The sequence below is a fragment of the Nuphar pumila genome, chromosome 11 (assembly GCF_984573655.1).
Source record: "Nuphar pumila chromosome 11, dmNupPumi1.hap1.1, whole genome shotgun sequence".
Taxonomy (NCBI): Eukaryota; Viridiplantae; Streptophyta; class Magnoliopsida; order Nymphaeales; family Nymphaeaceae; genus Nuphar; species Nuphar pumila.
This window is the reverse complement of record NC_143259.1, coordinates 105,797,825-105,817,129: the sequence shown is the minus strand read 5'-3', so window position 1 is coordinate 105,817,129 and position 19,305 is coordinate 105,797,825. Positions and strand designations below refer to the sequence as shown.

The 19,305-nt window shown below is 37.6% G+C and overlaps 1 protein-coding gene across 1 annotated transcript in view; it reads right to left on the bottom strand.

Moving 5' to 3' along the window:
• LOC149822689 (nitrobindin heme-binding domain protein) overlaps positions 1–19,305 on the bottom strand; it is a 63,494-nt gene that overhangs the window by 34,357 nt on the left and 9,832 nt on the right. The window contains exon 3 of the mRNA XM_089979990.1: positions 10,414–10,482. Coding sequence (XP_089836116.1) covers positions 10,414–10,482 — 69 coding nt within the window. The remainder of the gene's footprint in view (positions 1–10,413; positions 10,483–19,305) is intronic.

Genomic DNA, 19,305 nt, shown 5'->3' with positions numbered 1-19,305 from the left:
ATGTAACATTAAATACATGTTTAGGTCACGATTTCTTTAACAGAAATCGTGACAAGCCGCAGTCGATATCTTTCCTTCTCTCCCTCTCTCTTTCTCTTCTCTTTCTCAATACAGGAACAAAGAGAAAAACTTACATGGTATCAGAGCTAAGATCCAGCTAAGGGTTGAAGTGGATTCCGAAGGTGCGGCAAATCAAGATTTGAGGTCTATTCCTTCCTTCATTTCCTTCAGTTTTTTTTTCATGATTCCTTCATTCTCTTCAGTTTTTTTTTTCACGATTTCAATCTCCACCTTCCACGATTTCAATCTCCACCTTCTTTTTCTACCACGATTCCTTTACCGTTTTCCATTTTTTTTTCCCAAATCTTCCTTTAGTGGATTCACATCTCACGTGAATCCCTAATCTGCCCATTTTTCAAATCTTCTCTTAGTGGATTCACATCTCACGTGAATTCCTAATCTATTCACGCAGGATTCACGTCACGTGAATCCCTATTTTGTTCACGCAGGATTCACGTGAACGCTGTTCATCCAAGGTCGTGATTTCCACGTGAATCTACTTCACGTGCATATTCTTTCTCATTCAGATCTCTTTTCCTGCATAACCCCAGTTGACATATAATCTGGGATTCCAAAAAAAAAAAAAAATCTTTTACTGTCCAGGCTGCTGTGCGACAGTTCATTTCTTTGCTCTCTTTTGACTTTTCTCGTATCATTTGAGTTACGAGTGGTGAAAACACAGTTTTTCTTCTGACAGTTCTGACAGCTCCTGGTCGTTTATCTTTGAGTTACTCAGCGCAAAAAAAAAAAAAGGAAGAAGGCGATCAGCAAACCTCTCTGACTGCAGACTGAGCACTCTGTGAATACTCCAAAAAAAAAAAGGGGTTTCCTTTCTTATTACAACTCCTTTTTCATGGATCTTCATTCCTCTTCATCCAATCTTTCCTCAAGTTTTCTCACTCAACTCGTTTCTGAAAAGTTAACTACCTCAAACATCTTGATTTGGAAAATACAAATCATTCCCTTTATAAGGAGTCAAGGTCTCTTAGGTCACCTTGATGGAACCACTCCCGTCCCACTCGAATTTGTTACGAGAGAAGAAAAAGACGACAAAGGAGTAAGTTCAATTGTGTATGTCAAGAATGTTGAGTACCTCAACTGGGAAAGGAAAGACCAATCAGTGGTTGCATACATAACTTCCACCTTGTCCCAAGAGGTTCTTGTTGCCATTCCCGACAATTGTACTGCTCTACAACTTTGGGAAAAATTGGTTCAAACATATTCACAAGTTTCGCAGGCGAGAATGGTTTTTCTCAAAAGGGAATTCCAGATGTTGAGAAAAGATTCCATGACCATCATGGAATATCTGAACAAGATGAAGACTATCACAGACCAACTTACAGTTATAGGATGCGCGGTGAGTGACAGCGATATGGTACAACAGACTCTGAGTGGATTGGGATCTGACTACAACATGATCGTCACTTCCCTATTGTGTCTTCCTGCCCTTCTTACCTTTGATGAGTTGCGAGCAAAATTAATTCAGTATGAGATGACTTTGAAAGGGTTCTCTGAGGAATCTCACGTTCACACAAATTCTCAGGAAGTTTTCGCCACAGGGGTAACTTATGGCAGAGGACGCGGATGAGGAGGACAAGGGCGAAGTGGACACGGAGGGCGTGGTTTACTTCCTATTCCAAATATGTTAGCTCATGCGCACGGGTCAAGATCCATTCCTACCTGCTTCCTTTGTAACAAAAAGGGACATATCAAGGCGAATTGTTGGCATAATCCAGAGAATAAAGGAAAGGGTCCACAGACAAAAAACAAAAGGAAGTTCTCAAGCAGTGGAGAGATTAAATATTTGCTGATATCTGCCTTGTCAAAGTTGAAATTGAAGCAGAGCGATGAAGGCACCTGGTTTGTCGACTCAGGGGCAGCGACTCATGTAACAGGTGATGCAGGTAAGATTTTTAATCTCATTCCTTATTTTGGAAAAAGTAAGATTGTCACTGGAGATGGATCCCACCACCCTGTTTCTCATGTTGGAAAAACTGTCATTCCCATGTCAAATTCCACTCTTACTCTTTCTGACGTTCTTCATGCTCCTGACATTAAGAAAAATATTGTCTCTGTTTCCAAACTTATTGATGATAATAATGCTTCAGTTGAATTCACTCCCTTCTCTGTGCAGGTCAAGGACCTTCGCACGAGGGAAACATTTGCTGAAGGAAAGAGACGAGGCAATATGTATGTCTTTGAAGAAGCTCCTTGTCATGAAGTCCACTCTGTCCACCTGAATTCAGAGTCTTCATTAGAGTCGTGTTCATCCTCTTCTGCTAATGTTTTTAGTATTTCTGAATGTAATAAGCCATTCTTATGGCATAGTCGATTAGGACATTGTGGGGGTCATTTCATTGAGAAACTTGTATCTAATAATCTCATTCCAAAAGAAAGTCTAAATAGGGATGAGAACAGTCACAAATGTTCCAGTTGTCTTTCCTGCAAGAGTCATGTATTGCCTTTTCATTCCATTAATAAGAGAGCTTCAAGACCTTTTGAGATAATCTATTCTGATGTATGGGGACCCGCCCCAGTTGCCTCTGGATCTGGGAGCAAATACTATCTAATCTTTGTTGATAGCTATACTCGATACACTTGGATATATTTCATAAAAAATAAGTCGGAAGTCTTCTTTTTGTTTCAAAATTTTCTTTCCCTTGTCAAAAATCAATTTTCTGAGTCCATTCAATTTTTCCAATGTGATGGAGGTGGGGAATTCTCATCCCGTGAATTTATCTCTTTTCTTCAAAATAACGGAATAGGAAGAAGGGTGTCTTGTCCTCACACCCCTCAACAAAATGGAATTGCCGAACGAAAACATAGGCATATCGTTGAAAGTGCCATGAGTATGCTTCATGACAGCAATCTTCCCATCAACTTATGGACAGAAGCTTTCCATTTTGCCGTGCATGTGATAAACAGACTGCCTATGGTTATTCTGGAAAATAAGTCTCCTTATCACTGTCTTTTTGGAACTTATCCTAGTTATTATGATCTGTGTGTTTTTTGATGTGTTTGCTATGTGCATATCGATCAGTCCCTGAGAAACAAGTTTCAAGACAAAGCCCAAAAGTGCAGATTTGTGGGATATGCAGATGACTACAAAGGATATAGGTGTTATGATCCCACCAACAAACGTATCAGAACCTCAAGAAATGTTGTCTTTGATGAACAAAATTTTGATCACGGAGCTGACACAACAAATATGCCACCTGAAATTTACTATCCTTGGCTAAGCTCAGAACTTTTTGCTGGCTCCAATGAAACATGTTCCTCAGATTGCGTGCAACAAGAAGAAGAGGTCTTTGAGGACACTGGGACGTCGGGGTTACAGAATGTCGAGGAGGTACCGGGCAGATACAAAGGCATTGTCTATTCCAGACAGAAACCGACAACATCAAGCCTTTTAGATCATGTCTCAGTCGCCAATCTTACTCCTAATACCCTCGCAGTCAGAAAATCAAATCGCATACGGCATCCTATTGACAGGTGGGTTAGTTATAACAACTTCTCCTTGGATTTTCAACTGTTTTTAACTGCCATCAATAAGGATGAAGAGCCCATCATGTATTATCAGGCAGCAACTTCTATGAAATGGGTAGAAGCCATGAATGATGAAATGCAAGCCTTGCATGAATGTGGAACATGGGAAGTTGTTCCCAGACCACCTGACAAAAATGTTGTCGGATGCAAATGGGTCTACAAAATCAAGTACAAGCCAGATGGAACCATTGAACGATATAAAGCAAGGCTTGTAGCAAAAGGATTCACTCAAGAAGCAGAGCAAGACTATGATGAGACCTTTAGTCCGGTTGTAAGAATGGGAACGATTCGAATTATCATTTCCTTGGTTGTTGAACATGGATGGAAGTTGAGTCAGTTTGATGTAAAAAATGCATTCTTATATGGGGATTTGAAGGAGGAGGTATACATGGAACAACCCCCTGGATATCAAGAACAAAATTGTAAAACCCATGTATGCACGTTAAAAAGAGTCATCTACGGCCTGAAGCAAGCATCTCGCTCTTGGTTTGATAGCTTCTCATCAGAGATTCAGAAACATGGATTTTCACGTTCCATGCTGGACCACTCATTATTTATTTTTAAAAGTCAGTCTGTGACTACTCTATTATTAATTTATGTCGATGATATTATCATCACAGGAAACTCTGCGGACCACAACCAAAAAATAAAAGACTTATTAGGTCAAAGGTTCAAAATAAAAGACCTTGGAGTTCTACGCTATTTCCTTGATGTAGAAGTTGACAACCAGGCTCATGGATTGACACTCACTCAACACAAGTACACCGTAGATGTTCTCAGCAAGGCAGGCATGAAAGACTGCAAACCTCTAGGAACTCCGAGTGTACTTCATCAAAAACTTAGCACTCATGATGGAGATCTGTGTGATGACCCCACCAGGTATCGCAGCATAATAGGAATGTTACAATACCTCACATTCACTAGACCTGATATTGTCTATTCAGTCAATCAAGTGTCTCAATTTATGCATGCGCCACGTAATGGACATATGGAAGCGGTCAAGAGGATCATTAGATATCTGAAAGGGACTATTGGGGATGGATTGATATATTTACCACAGTCCCATGGCCAAAACAAGCACGAAATTACTGTATATTGTGATGCAGATTGGGCAGGAGATCCCGACGAAAGAAGATCTACATCAGGATATTGTGTCTTCATTGGAAGAAATTTAGTCTCTTGGAGCAGCAGAAAACAAAAAGCTATAGCTAGATCCAGCACTGAGGCTGAATATAGATCCATGGTTGCTACCACTGCCGAAGTCACATGGATCAGGCATCTTCTAACTGAAGTAGGAGAAAAGATCTCTCACACTACCTTGCTCTGTGACAATCAAAGTGCTATCAATATGTCATTCAATTCAGTACATCACAGTCGTGCCAAACACATTGAGATCGACCAACACTTTGTGAGGCAGAAGGTTGAAGAAAAAGAGATTGAACCTGAGTTTGTCAGTACTGAAAGACAGGTTGCAGACATATTTACCAAAGGGTTAACCAAGGATCGCTTTTGGATGCTTAAAAGCAAGTTGTTCATGGTCCAAAACCATGATCAACTTGAGGGAGGGTGAAAAAAATGCAGGATCCGACCCGATCCATGTCACCGTCCATGTATGTAAACCATGTATTTAGTTATCGGGTTTGGATATACCAGACCCGACCCATATTGTAATGTAACATTAAATACATGTTTAGGTCACGATTTCTTTAACAGAAATCGTGACAAGCCGCAGTCGATATCTTTCCTTCTCTCCCTCTCTCTTTCTCTTCTCTTTCTCAATACAGGAACAAAGAGAAAAACTTAAAAAAAGTATCCCAAATGAATAGAAGCCATGGACCTTGAGCTTGAAGCTTTAGAAAATCTAATGTGTGGCAAATAGAAGATCTACCAAAAGTAAAAAAGGTCCATAGGTTGTAGGTGGGTTTACAAGGTTAAAACAAAGAATGATCGTTCCTTAGAACAATATAAGGCTAGGTTAGTAGCTAAGGTAACAATATAGTAACAAAAGGCAGGGTTTACATCTTCAAGTAGCATTATTGTCTACCTTTTCTTTAGAAGTAATCAAGTTTGGCATATTGGATTCCCAGTTGCTTTAAGCAAAACACCACTAGAGCAGCTAAGTAGGACTTTGCAAGAAAAGAAATGATTTTTTTCGTAAAGAACATAGAGGACATATGGATACTCGTGGTCACACAGCTTAGTCCATGAGGGACAAGAACCAAGTCTTGCTAGCATCAACTCATGAAACTAGATTACTGAAACCTGTACTGGATATCAGTGCATGTAACGACCCCAACTCCTACCTTTGAAAAATGCGGAATATTTTTTTTTTTTCTAAGAGTCGCGGAAAACTTCCCAGAGACCTGGGGTCCCTACAGTTCCAATTTCAGTTGGATAACCACTCACCACAAAGCAACTTACATTTATCAATCATAACCAATCCACTGAACTCTTTTATTAATGAATCAAAAGAGTAATATGTTCCATGTCAAAAGTGAAATATCAAATTGCAGGAAAATCAGAAGAACTAAAAGAAAATAACAGTAGAGTCACTCTGTCCGTAAGTAAAGCCGTCTGAAACAATTGTGACCCTCGTATCCCTTATAAACTAGTCGACTTCACTGCTCACCTGTGCCTGGGAAAAACCCATAAAATAAGAGGGTCAGAAATCCGAAGAATTCTGCGTACAGGTTTCCCTAATGAATCAAATAAGAAAAAGAGCATAAATAAGATCCATGTAATATTTTGAGGAATACGATTAAAATCAATTACTAAGTCAATTAACCATTCATGCAAAATTAAACATTTAACAAGAGGGAACACGAAATATGCAACATTGATCACAACTAAATCAATAAGGCAATTAAATGTAAAATAGATCAACATAAACAACTAAGTGAACAGGTAAACATGCATGAACTAATGCAGAGCAAGAATATGCATGGTTTATGTACAATGCATGAACCATTTATTATCTTCCATTTAAGTTTTCCTTTTTCCATATGCATGTCCTATTAAATGCACACATCCTTAAGTTCCTCTTTTAATTACAGTGGCCCACGGATACATCAAACGGGTACAAACCCCGAGGTCAAGGAGGGTTCCCGGGGTAGCTTCACACACAATTTATATTTTATTACCGGGTTCCAAACTTAGCCCTCGACCGATATCAGGAAACAGCACCATCCATCGGAACCTTGAAAAACAGCATCCAAAGTCGGGGACACCAGGGAAAACAGCATCCACTGGCGCCACTTTCTTGGTATACCAAAACAAGCTCACAGCTGTGACTAACACACCACTCCCGGGTAAAGTGGCGGATTCTCCCTAAAACCATGGCCAGGAGAAGAACCTCAATATCGGGTTCAGGGGCAACAAAACGCACACGGAGTTTTTGTATCCTCACGGTTTCCCCTAAACCGCAATATCCAAGATTCTCACGCTAAAGCAGGGACATCAAAGAGAAAGTAAATTACACTGTTCTTTATTTTCTTTTATCTGGTTATTACTTCATTCCTTTTACATTTGCAAATTTACATGCAGAATTAATAACATAAGCTTGCACATCAGCATGCTAAGCTTTTCACGGGACCACCGCCCATGACAACATAGAACAGTGAAATTAAAACCACAACGTCAAATATGACTTTTACAATGCATATACAAGTAAAGCAATGAGCACACCGACTCAAGGCATCTCACAGCCCATGATGATCCACCTTGATCATCTATTCATTCATATGCAAAAAGCTTAAAAACATGCCAATGCATTCTATTCATATCACATGCCTTTCGATGCACAATCTTCAATGCCCATTTAGAGATGTGCATGAAATAATAATATTCATATACATGTATTCCTTACTACAATGCATGCTTCCATATAATCATGCCCAAATGCACGCTTCCATTCATAAATCACTCTACTTAGAACACACAAGTACTTATGCTAATACACATAAGCATAGCAATAGAAATTAAAGATTTGCACATGCCCACAAGATGTGTAACATTGCATTTGAATATTGATCATGCATAGTTATTCAAGGCGAATTCCAATTCCAACGTACACGTAACCGAAGCATTCATAACAGGAAAAATAGGGGAATTTAGTGCACTAAACTGAATTTTCATCAACCTATGATCACATATTTAAGGTATACAAATCTTAAGATTACATCCACATAATCCGGTACATTATCAAAAATTCCTTTGAAATGTGTAACAAGTATGAATCTTCATTCAACACATGCGAAAAATTCGATTTTCTAATTCAACAAAAACCCTCAAGTGTTTCATTACTTGACATTTTTTTTTCTTTTTTTTTTCAAATCTGTCCAAACCGATCCCAGCCGACCCAGTAGGCTGGGCTCTGCCAATCATATGGCTGCCCAAACAAACACCAACAGTGCCCATTTGTTTATTTATTTATTTATTTATTTTTCTGCAACGTCCCTACACAAGGTAACGGTGCACTAGCTGATCTTACCAGACAATAAAATAAGAGGTCAAATTCCCAGTTTTACACTATGATCAAATCATGCTTAACCACAATAAGGTATGGTAGCAAAAACAACTTTGGTACAGAAATTTCTGAACATAAACCCATAATAATTGTATTTGTTCAGTTAGGTAAAAAAAATTCAAGACGATATACACTTTGTATATATTCAAAACAATGGTACCCACCGATCTATGATGGGCCAAATAAATCGAATCCTACTCAAACAGATTCTGATTTTTGCCCAAAGTGAGACCTAGTTCAAGAACAGTAATGTGGCCCAACATGCCTGTATGCCCTGTTTACATCCTAATCAAAATCGATCTCAGCAAAAGAAGAATGATTCTTGTAGATTCACAAACACTAGACTAAGTCCTTTGCCTATAGAATCTCATGAGAAAGAAAAACATACAACATGCTCATTATGAAAATAATATAAATATATAATAAGACTCTTATTACAGCAAGTTCTAGCTTACACAAATAAGAAACACGGTTCTTGAATCGGATACATATTTGTATCAGATTAAGCATGCTGGACACAGGTTTAAATCCTATCAAAGATTTACAAACTGGATTGCATAATAAAAACCCAGATTTATTATCAAACACAGTTTTGCAACAGATTTGTCATATATATAGAGAGAGAGAGAATACGTGTGTGTGTGTATCGATCATACAAGCATGTTTTTTCCAGGAGAAAAGGGGTTTTAAAAATTCTGAAATACACCTGTCCAGCATATACCAATATTACATAGGTTGATTATGTGAATCTAAATCAGATTCATGGTTTCCTTCGAAAGTATTATATAAATCAGATTTAGGCACTTTTCAATATTCGAATCAAAAGGAAAAACCCGTACCTATATAAGAAATTTTCCGGCGATTTCCGGCGATCGGAGGCTGGAGGCATGTATGCACAGTCGGCTGTGGCCGCTCCTTGCTGCTGCCGTGACGGGGAGATCGCTGGAGGTCGGCAATGGAGGACGTGGGCTGCCGCAGCTCGCCGGCAATCTCCTCTCACCCAACTCGACAGAGAGAGCGATAGAGGGAGAGAGAGATCGAGGGAGAGAGAGAGACGAGGGAGACGAGGGAAGAGGGTGAGACCCCCCTCTTCCACTTCCCATATATCGCCGACCCCCCCCCCCCCCCTTTTTCTTGCCGAGATGGGTGGGGGTTTCGGTTACGCCTGCGTAACCCCCCCCCCCCCCCCTCTTTCCCCTTTTCTTTGTTTCTTCAAACATATCGGGCAACCCTTATCAGGTTTCCCTTTACGTTCTTTAAAAGGGCGCTACAGGGTCACGGGGTGGGACTCAGGTCCGGACCCGAGACCCGTGACCCGACTCCAATCTGTATGGATCCACAAGTTGGATCCGAATGGATCCAACTGTGGATCCTCAGATAAGTTTTAAAATTTAAAATTTTATTTAATTTGCATTTCATAAAATTTTAACCCCCATCAATATGGATCCGCAAGTTGGATCCAACTGTGGATCCTCGAGTTCGCTTAATATATATATATATATATATATATATATATATTTCTATTTTATTACTAATATTAATATTATTTTAGTATAACACAAACATTTAAGCGTAAATACCCCTTTATGGGTCCTAGATCCGAAATATGGATCTAGGCCCAATTTGAATAAATTTGAAATATTTTCTAATAAAAATCTCGGGTTTTACAGTGCATGTTGAACATTGCAAGAGATTTCCATCATATTTATTTATATACATTCAATAACATAGCCCACAATAGCTCCACTCATCTGGTAGGGGCAACTTATGAATGATACCAAGCTAAACCCACGGGTGTGTGTTCCATGCTGCAAGACTGAAACTGAGTGTGCCAAGGGGGACAGGGATTTTTGGTGATCCCAAAAAACAAAAGACCGATAACTTGTTTCATAAGCAAAACAATTAACATTGGAGGAGTTTATTAATAGAATGAAAGAGTTCAAAAGACAGGTATTTTTCCAAAATCCTCATAAAAAATATATTAGTCCAAAGACTCAAAACAAGTAGATTCCAGACTTCAGGATAAACGGAGTTCATCAATTCTGACAAATGATGATCTAGGGCATCAATCAGCTTATGTATATCATTCTCCCAATGCTCCCAAACACGAAGCAAATGCAGTTCATAGAACTATAAAGATCAAAAAATTCATTTAGAACAAAAGGAACAGGTGTTCGGCTACATATTATTAAATCAATGCTTTCATGACAATGTAATCTAATTTTCAGATCCACAAGATTATCAATGGAGAAAAGCTTTTTATGGCATATGATCTACAATACCTTTGTTGCATTGCCCACAAGTTCACTCCTAAGCTTCACAATTTTACTATCAGCATCATAACTTCCCTTCTACAAATAAACAAAACATTGTCCAAGAAAAAATATTAGAATAACAAGATCTAAAAATTTCTTTAGCATAGAAGAAGTTAATGATATCCTGCATAATCATATCAGAGGTAATGAGTATATCATGAGTTATTGGCATAAGTACCATGCCTATACTTGTAAAAGAAAGCATTCAGCTTTCCCTTCTCATTATTGTAAAATAAGCACATAGTAATTTCAACACCAAATTGTTGGCATTAAGTTGTACATGTATATATATATATATATATATATATATATATATATATATATATATATATATATTATTTATAATGATGTAATAGGTAAAAACCCATTAGGGGCATTTTAGTCATTTCAATCATTGTAATAGGATGTTCCCATTAGGGGCACATTAGTACTTTTACTTTGTTCTTTTCATTTTGTCTTTTTGTGTTTTTATAGTAACTATTTGGTCAAATACCAAATAAAGTTGTTGGGTTCTTTTTTTGACTAGTCAACATAGAGTTGACTAGTTAATATAGCTGTTAGAACAGTCCAACAGCTCTATTGAGGTCTCCCTCTATCTTGTATGTGTATAAATAGGAGCTTTTATCCCCTTTCATTTTCGAATGCCTCTCTTAAACATTCATGCTCAATAAGATGAATATTTTTTATGTTTTGTGTTCTCTTTAGTTCTTCGGACGAAAATCTGGCTGGGAACAACGAAATCCGACAAACGTTGGACGCAGCGGATGGCATTCTGCACGCCCGCCGCGTCCATAAATGTCTGGAATTTTCGATCCACCTCCCCCCTGTTACAAAAAGAACAGAAGCGGAGGGGACGAAAAAAAATGCATCGACGGGCGCGTCGCACCCATCGATGCGTCTCTCTCTCTCTCTCTCTCTCTCTCTCTCTCTCTCTCTCTCTCTCTCTCTCTCTCTCTCTCTCTCTCTCTCTCTCTCTGTGTGTGTGTGTGTGTGCAAGGGCTCCGGTGGAGCGGCGGCACCACCGCCTCCGGTGCCAAGAGGGGGCATCCCTTCAGCAGCACAACGGGTGGCTCTCAACAACGGAACCCTAGCGGTTGGCAGTGAGGTTTTCCGGTGAGGCATCGGAAGATGGTAGCGGTGCGGTAACTGACCGGTAAGTCCCAACACACACACTCTCTCTCTCTTAAGTAGGGGACGAGGTGAATAAGTGGGAAAGCATTCATCTTTTGGGTGGTTGATTTTGCATTTTTTCTCGTTTTTTCTCTACAATGGGGATTATGTGGTCAAATGATAAAATAGATGAAAAACAAAGTCGCTTTGCAGAACCGAGCTTGAGTATTACTAGAAAAGATGAATTTCAATAACCAAAATATAATGCAATGATATGGGCGATCACGAAAGTTCTACACATAATGGCAGAAGTCAATTCTCTGATTTGGGTTCCTTCTGGGTATTACGTTTGTGTTGGCTATCTCTTGATATCTTGAATGGCGATATTAGTTTGTGTTGCCTGAAACTCTTGAGGCGTTTTGGACTACCATAACTATCCAATAGAGAAATTTTGGTCGGATCTTCTTTCCCATGTTGAACTTCTGTACGTTCCAGTAGATGTAGTGAGCATCTCATTTTAATATAGTTTTGGACTTGTATAGTTATGAGAATTTATCTATCATATAGATTTCACTGAGACATATATGATGTATATGTATTCTGAAAGGCCCAAATTTAGTTGGGATTCAGGACCAGTGAAATGTTTTTGTGATTAAATGTTTCTTTTTAAGGGAGCGGAAATGAACCGAGATTTTCACATGCAAATATTTGGAATTTATTGCATTACAATAAATTTCATCTAGTAAGTTGGATGAGCAGTGCTTACTAGAAGTCCCACTAAGTTCTGGTCTTACTAGATATTGGAAAGTGATCAAACTTTAGTTGAGAATCCAAGTTTCTAAGGGATACTTTTGCTTATGTAATGTGAAAACCTGTCCAAATTTTTCCATGAAAAACTTGGATGAATAATGTTTGGAGTTTCTGTAAGATGATTTCAGCTTTACCATTTTCTTTTCTTCCGAAAAGAAAAAAAATCAGCTTTACCATAAAATAGAAATCCAGCTAATAAGTTGGATACATATTTTGATAATGTTAGTCTAAAGGAATTAACTTTAGATGTGTGTTGTCCTTCGAACCTTATGAATGTTGATAAACTTTTCAAATATTAAAGTCTTTATATTTGTAATATATTTTGGCAGGTTGCTTTTAAGTTTGAACAACATATATGACTCTGGCAAGATAAGACCTTAGTAAACTGATGCCACTTCTTTGGTGAATCAGGTATTTGAGTTTTAATCATCTGATATGTTTTAGTTCTTCCTGCTGTATGGTGTTGCTAATGTATTCTTTGATGACAGACAATATATTATCATCCTACTTTTTGCTTGCAAAATGTGTCTAATAATCTTATTTCCAACTGGATTTAACCAAAACATATTTAAACTTTTCCTGAACCGTCTAAAAGGTGCCAGGATCATGGTCTTGCTTATGGCCACATCTACGATCTGGATTGCCTTACTGAAATCATCAATTGTCTCAGGCAGCTATACATGCTTGGTGGGTGTCATATTCTTGATTGATTTGAACTGCATTATTTATCCTCATATATCTTGTTTGAAGAAACTGTGACATGATATTTTATAAATTCCATTTATTTTTTTAGTTGCCATTCTATTTTTTGATATCATTGGGTTGCTATGGCCTTTTAATGATGGGAATCGGTCTAATAGTGTTTCCTACATGTCCACAGGAAGCTATTTTGTTGCAGAAGGTTTGTTGATGCCTTTATGGTTGTGGTATTTGACCAAAGATGATGCTTTTTATGCATATTCACATCTTTTATTTAAGCACAAAGTAAAGTTGTGTAATATTTTTTGTGATGAAGTATAATAATATCATGAGATCTTCCATCTGTAATACTGAATTTTGATCCAGCATACTGGGAGGGATATTGGGAAATCAGTAGAGTGCATTGCTTAAAAGGGTGTTATGCCAAAAACTGAAAGTAGACCAGAACTATGCCCTTTTCTGATGAGACATAGGGTTCCCTCTTAAACTTGTGGCTTCTTGATATCTCTGTGAATCAAACTGTGGCAAAGGAATTGGATACTCCAAGACTACAACATTGTCCAATGTTCCTGCATAATTCAATCAAACACGCCTAAATGAAATGATCTTCATGTGAAATCATAGTGACGAATACTGGCATTGGGAATTTGTGTAGAAAATTAAGAATAACAATTTTATTGGAAATTTTTTGGGGGAGATAACACTAGTAGAATGGGAAAAAATTTGAAAGCATGATGTTCTGCAATGGTTGCTGCAAACGGTGGACTAAGTTTTTATTCCCACACAATATTGATGATTTCAAAATACATGAAGAACGATTGTGATGACAGCAGATATATTCCATACTTGACGCAAAAATATATATTCAAGGCAAATATCCAATTCGAGATCCATATTCGAGGCAAAAATTCATATTTGGGCCAAAAATCCAATTCGAGATCCATATTCGGGGCAAATATCTAATTTGAGATCCTTATTTGGAGCAAAATTCATATTAAGGGCAAAAATGCCATTCAAGGTCTATATTCGGGGCAAAAATCCAATTCCAAATCCATATTCAGTTCAAAAAATCATGATTTTAGATATAATTCCGTAATTGGATCCATATCCGGGCAAAAAAACATAATAAATTTGTTAAAACATGTAAAATGGTGGACGGATCGGGTTATAAGATCCAAAACAAAGTAATTTGACCCATTATCCTTGACTGTCCAAGTTGTCCATGTAATGAAATGGTGGTCTTCAACAAATGCACAAATAACTCACAAACAAGTGTCTATTGGAGACACTACAAGCATGACCCTTGAAAGGGTATAAAAGGAAGAACACTTGAAAAATAAATAATACTTTATTCATGAACAAAATGCTTAAGAAGCATGGTTATTTACATTGAAGGGGTTCACCCCTATATATACAAAAAAGTGGAAAAGAGAGGAGAGCTCATTTTGAGCTCTCCAAAAGAGACGTTGGATTCCAACGTCTCTTAATATAGCTGTTGGACTACAGTCCAACAGCATTTATTATTATAGCTGTTGGACTATAGTCCAACAATATTTATTATAGTTGTTGGACTACAGTCCAACAGCTATTTGCACAGTCAAGTTCCAACAGGAACTTGACTGGATCAAATATCTAGTTTCTATTGAACTAGATGCTAAAAAAGAAAATAAAGAAAAATAGAAAAAGAAAATAATAAAAGAAAATATAATAATATTAAATAATATATATATATTACAGTTTACATTTTAACACTCTCCCTCAAACTTACGGTACAATGAGCGAAAGTTTGTCTAAGAGGAAGTGAAATCTGGGAGCAGCGAGAGGCTTGGTGAAGAAGTCTGCTAATTGATATTCTGATGTAACATATGGCAGATCAATGGTTCCATGTAAGTATTACTCTTTGACATAGTGACAGTCCATCTCAATGTGTTTAGTGCGCTCATGGAATGTCTGGTTGCTTGCAATGTAGATCGCACTTTTGTTGTCACAGCACATCTTTGAAGTTTGCGTTGCTTTAGCTCCCATATCCGCTAGCAATCGTCTGAGCCAAACAACCTCCATAGTGGTGGTTGTCATGGCTCTGTATTCAGCTTCCGTGGAGAAAAGAGAGACTTTCTGTTGCTTCTTGCACCTCCACGAAATTAAGGTTTCACTTAGGAACACACAAAAACCAGTAGTTGAGTGTCTATTATTGGGATCACCTCCCCAGTCAGCATCAGTATATGCAATTAAATTTAATGAAGATGAAGCAGACAAGAAGAGTCCTCGTGAAAGAGAGGATTTTAAGTATCTAATAATACGCAAAATCGCTCCCATGTGCATGGAGGTGGGAGCATGCTGAAACTGACTGATTGTATGAACCACATGAGTTATATCTGGCCTAGTAATGGAAAGATAAGAAAGAGCTCCAACAAGCTGTCTATAAGGAGTAGGATCATCAAGAAGTTCTCCATCATCAATTTTCATTTTAACATTGACAACTTCTAGAGTGTCTACTTTCTTATCATCTGTAATTTCAGACCTGGAAACGATATCAAGAGCAAATTTAGATTGAGATATCAAATACCCCCGAGGGGAATAAGCAACTTCAATGCCTAAAAAATATCTTAATAAACCTAAGTCAGTCATTTCAAAGTGAGTTTTAAGAAGAGATTTGATATTTGCAACTCCCTGTTTGTCGCCTCTGGTGATGATCATATCGTCCACATAGAGAAGAAGAATAATGATGTCTGCATCAGATTTCTTAACAAACAAAGCAGTGTCAGTTAAATAAGGTTGAAAACCAATATCAAGCATAACATGACTAAATCGGTCATACCAGGCTTTTGGAGCCTGTTTAAGACCATAAAGAGCTTTTTCTAGACGAAGAGCTTTACCCTTAGGAATACTAATACCAGGTGGGGCTTCCATGTATACTTCTTCAACGAGATTCCCATTCAGGAAAGAATTTTTGACATCTAATTGAAAGATAGGCCATGTTCTAATGGAAGCCAGGGCTATTAAAGTTCTAACAGTGGTCATACGGGCCACAGGAGCAAATGTTTCTACATAATCGATGCCATACTCTTGGGCATATCATTTTGCTACTAAACGAGCCTTATATCTTTCCAGGGTCCCATCACTTTTGGTTTTGACTTTGTATACCCACCACAACCTATAGGTTTCTTACCCGGAGGAATATCTTGTATCGTCCAAGTATTGGCATTTTCGGTGCATCCAATTCTATTTTCATGGCTTCTATCCATTCTATATGATTTTTTGCTTGAGAATAGAATGATGGTTCAACATATGATTGTCTTAATGTAATGGCGGCCCTATACGTGGGTGAAAAAGATTCATAAGACACAAATTTTTCTGGAGGTTTAGAGATTCTAGACGTTCTTCTAGGTGAGACTTCAGAGTATTTTTGTAATGCAAATGGAAGATTTTGCTCTCTACGTCTTGAATATTGTAAACTAACATCCCTATGGATTTGCTCTTCATTATCATCATTTTCAACAACAATAGGACTTTGATCATTGTCAAGGTCACATCCAACATCACATTCATTGGATTTTGAAGTTAGATCAATTAAAAACGAGTATTCAATGACATCCTTGGATTTTTCAAATTCAAAGAAACTTTCTTTTTCCAAAAAAGATACATTTCTTGACACATAATTTGTCATTTTGAAAATAGAAACACCTGTAGCTTTTTTTATTATCAGCATATCCTAAAAAGGCACATGGGATTGCACGAGGAGAGAGTTTATCATTTCTGTTGGTGAAAACAAAACATTTGCATCCAAAGACTCTTAATCTAGAATAATCTGGAGTTAAATTAACAAGCTTTTCTATTGGAGTTGTATTCTTTAATGAGGAAGATGGCATCCTATTAATGAGGTAGGTGGCAGTTAGGACCGCAGCAGCCCAAAAACTTTTTGGAACTTGATTTGCAATTAGCAATATCCTAATAGTTTCCATAATATGCCGATGTTTGCGTTCGGCTAGGCCATTCTGTTGTGGAGTGTGTGGACATGATCTTTGATGTGTAATACCATGTAAATTGAGATAGTCTTTGAATTCGTTGGACATAAATTCTCCCCCTGAATCAATGCGAAAAACAGAAATATCATTTTGAAACTTATTTTTAACCATTTTATGAAATATTTGGAAGTTAGCAAAGACATCAGATTTATGTTTAAGAAAATAAATCCAAGTATGTCTAGAAAAGTCATCAACAAAAATGACATAATATGTATAACCACCTTTGGAAATAACTGGTGCGGGCCCCAAACATCCGAATGTATTAACTCAAGTGGTCGTGAGGAAACAAAAGTTCTACTAAGAAATGGTAACCTTTTCATTTTACCAAGAATGCAGTCTTTACAAGAAAAAATTTCAAAATTACAAAATTTTTTCAAACTTGGAAAATATTGAATTTTAGACATATGAGGATGGGCAAGCCTTTTGTGCCATAAATCCAAGCTCTCCTCATTCTCTATGGCCTTCCCCAATCAGCTTCCCTGACTGGTGATCCTGTACCCAACAACCATGAGAAGAGAAGGAGATATTACATCCATAATCAGATATTTGCGAGACAGATAAGAGATTCAAATTAAGTTTAGGGATATATCTAACTTCTGGGATAAAAAATCTTTTGGATTTTTGAAGATTTTCAAAACATCTTATTCCTTTTACTTCAAGAGATGTGCCATCGGCTGTAAAAACCTTTGACACACTTGAGTTATTTTTAAGACATTCGGATAGATTATTAACATTTGGGGTCATATGAAAAGAAGCACCAGAATCTAAAAGCCAAGGAAAGTTACCTGAACCGGAGAAAGATGCAACTGCCGCTTCAGTTGAGGCTTCGGTTGAGGAGGATACCCCTTTGAGAAAAGGTTGAAGGATTTCCATCAGTTGAGCCATAGACACAGATGCATCTTGATCTTTTGACTCAGATTCAACAGATGCAACTCTTTTTTCTTCTCTTCTTTTTAACTTTGGACATTGAGGCCTATAGTGCCCCGGTTCATGACAATGATGACAAATAACTTTTCTTTTATCAAAGTCGTCGTTTTGCCTTCCAAAATGAGGCGGCTTGTAAGTACGAGTATGATTCTCCGGTCTAGATACAGCTAAAACGGAGTCATCATCAACTTTTGGAGTACTTTTTCTAAGTCTATTTTCCTCCATAGTGAGCTCTTCTATAGTATCAACAATAGAAGGAATTTTTCCACGATGTAAAAGGGCCGATTTGGTGGATTCAAACTCCGGCCTTAGACCATTCATAAATTGATAGAAATGTTCCATATCGAGTTGCTTTTGGCGAAGCTCGATGTTTTCGGCACAATGCCATTTGGGCTCAAGAAGAGCCAACTCTTCCCAAAGTTCGGACAACTCATTATAATATTCTCGAATAGTTTTATCTTTTTGAGTCATTGTCTGAACTTTATCTTGTAAATTGCATACATGTGCAATATCTTTAAGGGAATACATGTTTTTGAGGTATTCCCAAGCCTTATCGGCATGCTCAAACTTAGCTAGACTAGAGCATTTTTTAATGTCTATGCTATTGATGAGCCATGACATAATTTTCGTATGCCCTATCCTCCATTCTTTCCATTTCTTTTCATAAGTGGCTAACGCCTTACTCTTCTCTTCTTCCGTTAGAGGAACCTCTTTATCACCCTCTTTCTTGGTAAGAGATAGTTTAGGTTCCAAATCGGAACCATCCACTATACCCCATAAACCTTTTCCTCAAATGTGGTGCTTCATAATCGAAGCCCACATTACATAGTTAATATCATTTAGCTTCATAGGAATGATGGTGATCTTATCATTGTCATCCATCTTTTACAAGGGTAAGAGAGGAATAAATAGGAGGAGAGAGAGAAAAAAATAAAAAGAAAAGAAAAAGAGTAGACAAAGGAATAAGAGAGGATACAAAACCAAAATTTTTTGTAGCACAAGTTCGCCTTTCTTCAAACAAATCTTCTTGAGCCAAGAACAAGGTGATGAAACACCTTTTGTAAATGTGGCACGAAAATCGAGGCAAAAGCACTTCAAGATCTAAGGATTTCGTAGCTCTGATACCATGTAATGAAATGGTGGTCTTCAACAAATGCACAAATAATTCACAAACAAGTGTCTATTGGAGACACTACAAGCATGACCCTTGAAAGGGTATAAAAGGAAGAACACTTGAAAAATAAATAATACTTTATTCATGAACAAAATGCTTAAGAAGCATGGTTAT